Source organism: Poecilia formosa, unplaced genomic scaffold (assembly GCF_000485575.1).
Source record: "Poecilia formosa unplaced genomic scaffold, Poecilia_formosa-5.1.2 Scaffold305, whole genome shotgun sequence".
Taxonomy (NCBI): Eukaryota; Metazoa; Chordata; class Actinopteri; order Cyprinodontiformes; family Poeciliidae; genus Poecilia; species Poecilia formosa.
Window position 1 is genome coordinate 129,742 of NW_006800244.1, and position 9,669 is coordinate 139,410.

At 37.3% G+C, this 9,669-nt stretch overlaps 1 protein-coding gene across 1 annotated transcript in view; it reads left to right on the forward strand.

The window, feature by feature from the left end:
• Positions 1–8,982, forward strand: part of hpse2 (heparanase 2) — a 63,139-nt gene extending 54,157 nt beyond the window's left edge. Inside the window, exons 10-12 of the mRNA XM_007572640.2 lie at positions 2,814–2,959; positions 5,785–5,931; positions 8,639–8,982. Coding sequence (XP_007572702.1) covers positions 2,814–2,959; positions 5,785–5,931; positions 8,639–8,801 — 456 coding nt within the window. The 3' untranslated portion in view covers positions 8,802–8,982. The remainder of the gene's footprint in view (positions 1–2,813; positions 2,960–5,784; positions 5,932–8,638) is intronic.
• Positions 8,983–9,669: the final 687 nt, after the last annotated feature.

Genomic DNA, 9,669 nt, shown 5'->3' on the forward strand with positions numbered 1-9,669 from the left:
AATACACTAAACGTCTACGGCAGGTGTCTTTGAAATGAGTCATTTTTACATCTTAGGATAAAACAAATCTATATTTATTTGCAAGCTATACAAAATATATCGTCTTCAAATCCTAGCTTAAACAATGATAAAAAAAATCTGATGGATTGACGATCTTTGTCAACTGTTTGTTTTTGTTTTTTTTGTTTTTTTGCTTTAGTCCTTAAAATCTTTATTGGAAATGCCAAAAAGCCCTTTAAAATTGCAGATGGTATTTTCTATCTGTTAAATTTGACTTATGTTTGACAGCTCAAGCAGCAGTCTGCTTGCTTTCCTCTAACTAAGATGTATCAATCAATCAAGATGGCCTCATTTTGCTTTGCTTCTTGTTTCCATTATTTTTCTGGGAATGCTGAGCTCCCGCTAGGATCACAATGCTTTTAACATTGCTGGATGTCTGATGGCTGTGCAGGCCTACCTGCTGAGAGAATTCACTGCAGGGCCAACCTGTCCTCTGCAGGGAAAATTTATGACTTGGCCCCTTCCCCTATAGGATGACTCCACCATTGATAGATTCTACTCAGAGCCCCCATCCCATTAAAGGACTGAACACCTTCATCTTTTTTCCACACTTTCCTCCCCGCTCTCTCTCTCTCTCCTCCTCTTTTCTTGTTCACATCCTTCTGTCTCATTCATACTCCCTTTTCCTGTTTTCTTTGTTGTTTTTCCTCCTCGTGACTTGGCTATCTGTCTCCAGAGGTGGGTGGTAAGGTCTTTTTGCAGAGTGATGATGATCTAAGTTAAATTCCTTAAGGAGCAGACATCTGCTGTATCGGAGAACATATTGCTCCTGTGTGAAAAGTGGAGACAATATTGACTTTACAGTCAAAAGCAGGGAGGTGAAGGAATATGGCTGGCCTTTATAAAAGTACTCCTATCTAATTTTAATTTAAAATGTCTGAAATGATCGCGAATGTATTTTTTTTTTTAAATCTATTTTAGAACGATGGCATTATTTAATGAAGGGATAATCTAAAACATTATAAAGTCTGATAGCAAATGCCCACATGGCTCTGAAATAGTCTGTTTTTCTTTCAGTCATTAAATTAAGATAGACTTTCTCCCACCTCACCACGGTTAGCAATACAAAGTGCAACAACTTTTACTTGATGAGCGACATCATGTTCACGCCTTCAGCTGATATTACGTTGCTATCTGCAGTAAGGCTTTTCTTGTTTAGAGCTTTTGGTGCAGCTTTCGCTGTGCCCACGCCGTTGCTTTCTCTCAGCTTGGTTTAAATTGTGTTTTGACTGGATTGCTTCGTGCTGGCTGCTCCTGCTCTTAATGTTTGTCTTTCTGTCCATCTGCGACGGGAGAGTCTGGGGAAGACTGGGAGATGGCAGGCAGTTGGACAAGAAAACAGCCAAACAGGCAAAATAAAAAGATTCAGCACCATGGAAAATATTTGTCACAACAATATCTTAATCGTGTTAAATCTATCACTGTTTTGTCTGACAATTAAGAGCAGGCGTGTACTAAAATTATTCAATCTCCGGCTGTTTTTGTTTTTTTGTTTTTTGGGGGGGGGGGTTTTGTGAAACAATTTTGAAAATAAAACGAAAGCATAAAGTCTCCATTACACATGATGTAATTACGATAGATCATAGCTCTGACCGAGTATTCATCTATCAGTCCCTCTGGCCACTGTCAACAATATCCCGCTCTATACTGTGCTCTGCTTCTTCGATGCCTTGGCAGCAAATTAAGTTAAAGTCTGCGTGGAAAAAAGAAGCCCTTAAATGTTGCCATATGCAGGATTGCATGGGAACTTCCTGAGGAGCACATGTTGTTCTGAATCTCTTGAAGAGGTGTTGAGTCTGTGTAGTCTGTAGAGTGAGGCACAGTATGGTGAACTTCTTATTAAGGATAACGTGAAACAGCAATTTATGATGCACCACAATAGTTTGTAAAAATGTGGTATTTAAGGCATAGCTGTTGTTTGGGCTTTACTTTTCATGTTGACTCTTCACATGTAGATGCTTTTCACTTGAAGTATTCATTGTCACTTAACCAAAAACCAAAGCTTTCGACACAATTACCAGAATTTCCTGGTAACCTCTCTGGGTTACCAGGAAATTAAGGCAACATTTTTTTTTTTATTTCTTCTGACAGAGTTCGGCAGTTGCAGCTCATTTGTACATAAAATCACAGTATAAAGATCCACCAATCAAAGTTCTTCAGATTTGGTAAAGTTTTGACTGGCCGACACTGATTTATCTGATTCAATGTTTTTCTTTAAAAACTACAATAAAAGAGCTGAATTCAAACATTCTGTGAGGCTTCTTGTTGTGATTGGTCTCTAATTATTTTAAAGAATCATTTTTATATTGTTATATTTAGTTTTAAAATAAACCAAAATAATTACAGAGCTGATGCTTTAAACTAGAGGTGAGTCGAGCTGAAAGTTGTTTGATTCTATAGTCACCAGCTGGTTTCTCTGTGCATCTCTATTAAAATAAACAGAACTTACTGTGATCTGATGCAACATATGCAAACTCTGAAGACCCATAACGTGTTGTAAAAGTAAAAACAAAAGGCAGATAAGCTTTACAATGAACATGAGGTTTCAATCTAAAACTTGAACTAGTGTTTCCAGTTACCTCAAAGCTGACAAAGTATCCTAGTAACACAGTAACTAGTAACACAGCTTTTTTTGTTTTGAAAAGTGCTGGATGGTTGTTGGTGGATGCCTGCTTGTGTTTCTAAAATAATTTTTTGCAAAATAAAGCTAATTGTGTGCTTCTCTTTGTGTCTTACTGGCCTGGCTCCTACAGGACTACTGGTTTTCTCTGGTCTTCAAGCGTCTGGTTGGTTCGAGGGTTTTAGCTGTCCGGGTAGCTGGACTCCAGAGGAAGCCCCAGCCAGGGCGAGTCATCCGGGACAAGCTACGTATCTATGCCCACTGTACGAGCTACTACAAGTATGTACCAGAATTCATTTGCATCAAGGCCTGACAGCTTTTTTTTGTTGTTTTGTTTTAATTCTGAGACTGTAACCTTTTGCAAAAATACAGCAATGCGTTGGGAATGTCCTTGAAGCTTTAGAACAAAGCAGAGTTTTGCAGTTAAAACGACCCCCAGTGTCACTGTGCAAATACCTGAGGCTTATTATCTGGTGGGGAAGAACAAAATCTCCTTTTCGCCCATTTGGCGTCCCATAAATAAGCAGTTCGTGGACACCCGCTCTTTCACAGCTCGGAGCCTATAAAACTTAACGGGTATCACTTATCAGGTGTGTGGGTTCTGTCTCCCTGTCGTCAAAGAGCCGCTGAAAGGTGTGCTAAGCCTTCATCCCGTCTCGGATTGGCTGGAGGGGGATATTTGAGGGGGTGGGGGGAGGGACAATAAGGCCGTCTGTGCAGGGAGGAGATGAAGAGTGGCCATGGCCTGTTCAAGGTTATCGTCTAACCCAGGCCAGAGGCTGTCAGCACCGGGCTAGACTTACTCTACGGCCTTACTCTAGACATAGTTCACTTAGAGTTTGGAGCATCTCAGGTAGAAATAGGTTACTGTTACTCGGATAGAAGGACGATAACAAGTGCAGGCGGTTTATTATAAATGGCGTGTGTGAACAATTCCGACAGTTTTCAATTGGTTTGGTAGCTTGGGAGTGGAACGATGTTATTATGTGCACAAGTTCAGGACTCGTTTACTCGTGGCCAAACATTTAGGACTGAAAACTCTCCCTTTCACATCCAAAACCACTTTAGCTTCCAATATTTCTGCCACTTTGTGGTTGTACACAGTCAGCGTGTGGAGAAACCCTTGTTGTCTTGGTGGTTTGGCTGTACTGTAAATGTGTCCAGCCAGTGAGTGGATTGAAAAGTTTCTTCATCTTAGATGTTTGACTTCTTCTGCCCTTTTACCTCCCCTTAGTGGTTTGTGTGGCATTTTTATTTTTATTTTTTTCCGTCTTTCTACTGACGCGCAGACATCAAACAGAAAATGAGTTTATGTTTCTGGTTTGGTTCCTCATCGCTTGGGCCTAAGAGATCATTATCAATTTCTCCATCTAACCGTCGGGTCCATCACTCTCTGCCCTGCTCCACGTTCCTTAGAAACGAGACTTTGAGAGCTTAACCCAGAGCCAGACACGCTGAGTTCCCAGCTCCAATGCAGTCTTTTATTCTGTCTTCTGGTAAATATATACTGAATGCTTGCTGTCTTGCAGGGTGATGAAATAAATGGTTCGCTCTGTGCCCAAAAGAAAGATAAACATTAAGCCAAAAACAAGTCTGCTGTAAGGATATGAGATTTTTTTTTTCTTTTAGGGAAGAGTTATAACCACCAGACTATTTAGCCTTGACCCTGAACACCACGGCTGACATGTGGTATTCACTACAGCTGTGTTGTCTTTGTCCTCATATCTGGGCCCTTATAAGATTTTATCATGTTTGTTTTATCTGTCTCGCTTACTTATTTACCTTTAGCTAATATTCCTATCAAATTGTGTCCCTAGAGCAGGACTTAAACAGTGTTGTCTGTGAAACTCAAGAATTGTTGTCCTTTTTGTTAGATCAGCCTCCATTTGACCCAGAACCAGACAAAAAGCAGGTTTTAATATTAGACACTGTCCAAGCTGATTATGCATTATTGTACTGAAATGTTAAAGACATCAAAGTTAGTGTAGTGAATGCAAAATGTGGAGTGGAAACCAGATATTCACTTGCACTGTGTCAGAAGACTTTTTTGCAGCTTGACGCAAAATTAGGGCAACTTATTCTTACTTTTCTTTCTTCTTTAGATCAGATAGAATTTCCAAAATTATTTTTGTTTGTTTAAGGCCTTTATTATGACAGAGATAATATTTTGGAGATTTTTTTTTTAAACACTTTCTTCAAAGTCAGAAGATTACATATGTTAACTCAGCTATGCCTTTTAACTATTTGGGGAAATCCCTGACGATGATGTCATGGCTTTGTAGCTTCTGGTAGGTTGATTCGCAGCTTTGGAGTGGAAAAGAAGCAAAACACAGATTTTTGGTCAACAACTCAAACTCAGATTACAGTTTGTAAACAATAGCAGCCACCATTATCATCACTGAAGTATGACGATGACAACATTGTGTCATCAGCCTGGAAATTCAATCTTGAGCACAAATTTGTCTGTCAAATGACAGATAATCCATAGTGTGCAGTCAAATTAGTTACCAAACTAATAACGAAATGAATGTTTTGGATCACAAAGACCTGATCTCAGTCCCATAGAAAACTTGTGGGCAGAGCAGAAAAGTTATGTATGAGCAAGGCGGCCTACAAACTATCAGATCTGTCAGGAGAAATGCACCAAATTCTCCACAAGCGCTTGTGATTTGTGGAAAAATACTAAAAATGTAATAAAAGTAATAAAACAATATAAATATATGTCAGTTAGCTCACAGACATGTTTTACTAACTGACCAAAAACAGAAAAGGTTTAGTCTGATTTGATGTCAGACGGTGAGAAAACAAGGTAACGTGTCCTTTCATATGGCGTATGTAAATATCTGGTTTCCTCTCCATATGTTAAACATTACCTTTCTCTCCGTATTTTCTGAAAGTTTTTTTGATCCAGATGAGATAAATGAGTTGTGCTTTTCATCTATAACTTCATGATAAAAATATCAAAGACTTCCCTCTCTTTGTATGCATCATTACTAATAGAAAGTCTAATTCATAACGGCATTGTAATATAGAAAATCCTCAGTAGCAGATGTGAAGAGGAGTATGTTTTATTTCATGCTGTGCTTTATCCTTTGTGGGATCAGTCCTAACTACATGAGAGGCTCCATTACAATCTACATCATCAATCTCCATCGGTCGAGGAAGAAAATCAAGCTAGCAGGGACGTTACGGAACAGGACCGTCCATCAGTACCTACTCCAACCCCACGGCGAGGGTGGACTCAGAGCCAGGTTGAAATTTGCCTATTTCTTTGTTTCTATTTATTTAAAAAAAAAAACACACAAAAAAAACAGCTAATTATTTACCCCTAATGATGTGATTTCAGGTTATGATCTTAAAAGGTAATTATTTTGTGCAGTGGCCTAAAGGGCATGGAGCTGAGGAGTCAGGAATATTGGAATTTTATAAGCAGTTTTTATAAGGTGCTAAACACAGACCCTTTACAAAGCTGCATTAAATTAATTTAGTTTTAAGACCATAGGTTGTGCTGAGCCAGCATGCTGGGTGAATTGCGTACCACAAAACATGAAAATACACATCTAGATTCCCGTTTTTTGGTTTGTTTTTTTTTCCTTCTGCTCTCTATCAGTTGTCTTCTGTTGGGGCTTTAATGGTATTACACGGAAATGTTCCCAGTACATATCCATTCACAAGGTTAAATAAAGTTCAGTTCGGATTATTTATGCAGCAACGACCGACAACAAAAGTAATCTCAGGATAGGTACGGAGAAAGTTCAATTCAAATATACCGAGGGAATCCTTTTAAATCCTGCCATAATCCAGTTCAGTTATTCCAGTGTGTTTTTAATCTGTTTTCCTTCTCGGTTTCCAACTTAAATACAATAATACATTCTTCATTTAACTGCTGTCTGTTTAACCTCCCACTGCTGATTTGGTATTTTTTTTTAATCTATGATTTATTTTCAGTTAGTGTAATAACCCCACATAATTCTAATTTCCTCAAAATGTTTCTTGAAATAAAATCGTTATAGTTTTAGTCTCATGCTGTCTACCCTAAATCACCTGGTCTGTTGTTTTTTTTTTTACTTTGATTTAAGCCCAAAATCCTGGGATAACAGCCTAATGACTCACAACTGTGGAAGTGTGAGATTGTCTTTGAAGCATACGATACCTGCATATGGCCTTAATGGAGGCTGATGCATAAACCTGGAGAACAGCGTAATTATGAAGGATGTTTTTAGTGTTTGAACAGGATCGTAAGGCAATTAAAAGGCGAGGCAGCTAATGATGCCCCATTATCTGTCCTTAAAGTGCTCTCTTTTACCACAGGCACTGCATGAGAATTTAATGATCAATTCAACAGCACCAGATGTCTATAAATTTGCCTTTGTGGGACTTTTTAAAGTGTTTAGACTAATGCCTGTCGAGGGGCAACTTTGAGCAGGTCAGTTCAACTTGTAAATTCTCATTGGAGGGCATAATTTTATTTGAAATTTTATTTAATTTGTTTGGTTCTTGTAAAAATTACCTCCAGACCGCCAGTTTTTTTTTTTTTCTATTGCATTATAAACTTTACAACGTCAGTAACTGAACCACATTTAAGAAAAGCTTTGATTTTTTAAAACTAACAATGCTGTGAACTAAAGGAACACTGTTTCAGAAAAAAAAAATCTGCAAATAAAGCTAATTCTAAATGATGTAGTTAATGTTTTATAGATAAACATACATTATGAGTAAACACAAAACCTTACCTGATTGCTGTTGGATTGTTGGAATTCAATAAATGGTTTTACTTTAATTTATTGAATGCTATGTTCTCTAGTTTACAAAAATGCATAACAAATACCATAAAAATGTTATGGCAAGTAAACATCAGACATTCAAGTGAGACTGTCTAATTAAACTCTAAGTTTAAATCAGACAGAATAAACAGTTTTTATCCTGACATTACAAAGAGTACTCATAATCTAAAGTACTTAAAATGTTTACCAAATGCCATTTTTATAGGACAACATAGAAAAATACATTTAAACTAATTTTTAGTTTGTTTTTTTTTGTTTGTTTTTTTGTTTTTTGTTTTTTGTTTTTTTTTTTCTAAAATTAAATGTTTATTTTGGTGCTGATTTTGTAATCCACAACATTTTTTAAGCTACTTATGCCAAGTAGTTAAAAAAATGGTCTGCTATTGAAACTTTTAGGTTTTATCTGCGCTACTGCGCTGCAAAATTGTAACAGCAGCGCCCCCAAGTGTTTAATTTTTGGAATCAGCGTTTCAACCAAAAGTTGATGCAATTCATCTTCCTCTTTAGCCTTTCACATACATTTTACAATCTGTGGTATTATGTGTCAGAAAGCAGCTGGGAAAGGCTTACAAAACCATGCCTGATGACCCTCAGATGGCTGAGGAAACACTCACACTACATACCAAACAACGAAGATCACTCATTTAACGGCTGCAGTGTCCTGCACGACTTAATCCTTATTTTTAAAGGCTGCACTCTTCAACAGAAATAAAAAAAAAAAGCAAATATTATTCTGTCAAACTGTAAAGGTTCAAATATAAAAGACCATTTGATTTTTATTGATTCCCCTAAATGCACCCATTGTCACACTGTAAGGTGTGAGATTGTTTATAGCGCTGATCGTGACCTTAATGACTCATGTGATATTTAAATTTTCTGGAAAGATGAATTTTGCATTTTGGTTAGCTGTAAAATGAAGTAGAATAAAATTCTAAAATATATAACTGTTGTGAAATTAGTTTCACTTTCTAAATTAAAATATAGGGATAAATGAAATATTTGATTGTATTTTAAACCTATTTAAAATTCTAGAATTGCAACATTTCAGTTCTGGCTATCAATTTTTCCTGTGACTATGTTCTTTTTTTAAAGGGCGTAGAACCGTCTGCTTCTTGACTAAATAAGAACTCTGTGGGTCTTACTATTTTTTTTTTTTTTTGTATTCTTTTTACAGACATGTACAGCTGAATGGGGAGAAGCTCCTCATGGGCAACGATGAGACGTTCCCAGAGCTGAAACCTAAAATTCTTCGGGCTGGACGGACAATAGCTATGCCTCCAACGAGCATAGGGTTTTATGTCATCAAAAACATTAACGCATATGCCTGCCGGAGATAACAGCGACTCTTCCTTCCGGAGCGCAGGACACTATATGTGAGTTTTCTGGACGCAAAGCCTAAAAACCAAATCACCAGAGGAGACTGCGTCGTCCTGCTCAAGGGACAGCTGAACAGAGCAGACGTTTGGAAACACCCTCGTTGAAAAACAACCGACTAAGAATGAGATGGTAACACTTTATTTGAAGGGGGGTGAATAAGACTGACATGACACCGTCATAAACATGACATAACACCTGTCATGAACATGAATAAGCCTTCATTAATATTTGACTGTTGTCATAAAACGTCATTCGGTAAATTATGACACTTTTAATACAAAGTTGACATTATTCAAAATGTCTTTGTTATGACAACTTGACATTAACCAAGAAATCATTGCTGATATAAATTTGTTATAAAAGTATTACTGATTGCACTTTAAAAATTAAGTAACTTTATGTTATTAAAGGTAAAGTTTGAACAGTAATGATTTCTTGGTTAATGTCAAGTTGTCATAACAAAGACATTTTGAATAATGTCAACTTTGTATTAAAAGTGTCATAATTTACCGAATGACGCTTTATGACAACAGTCATAAATATTCATGAAGGCTTATTCATGTTCATGACAGGTGTTATGTCATGTTTATGAAAGTGTCATGACAGTCTTATTCACCCCCCTTCAAATAAAGTGTTACCGAACGGGATTATTATTTTTTGTGGGAATATTTAAACCGCTCTTCCCGGTTTCAAATAAACCTCACATTCTCTCCTCTGTTCCGACAAAGTCTTTCTCACCATGATGCAGGACTTCACTGCTGAACACGTTGTCTTTTCGCCAATAGTTCCTCAAAAGGTGCACAACTTTATGTGGTAAGTTATTGCTTT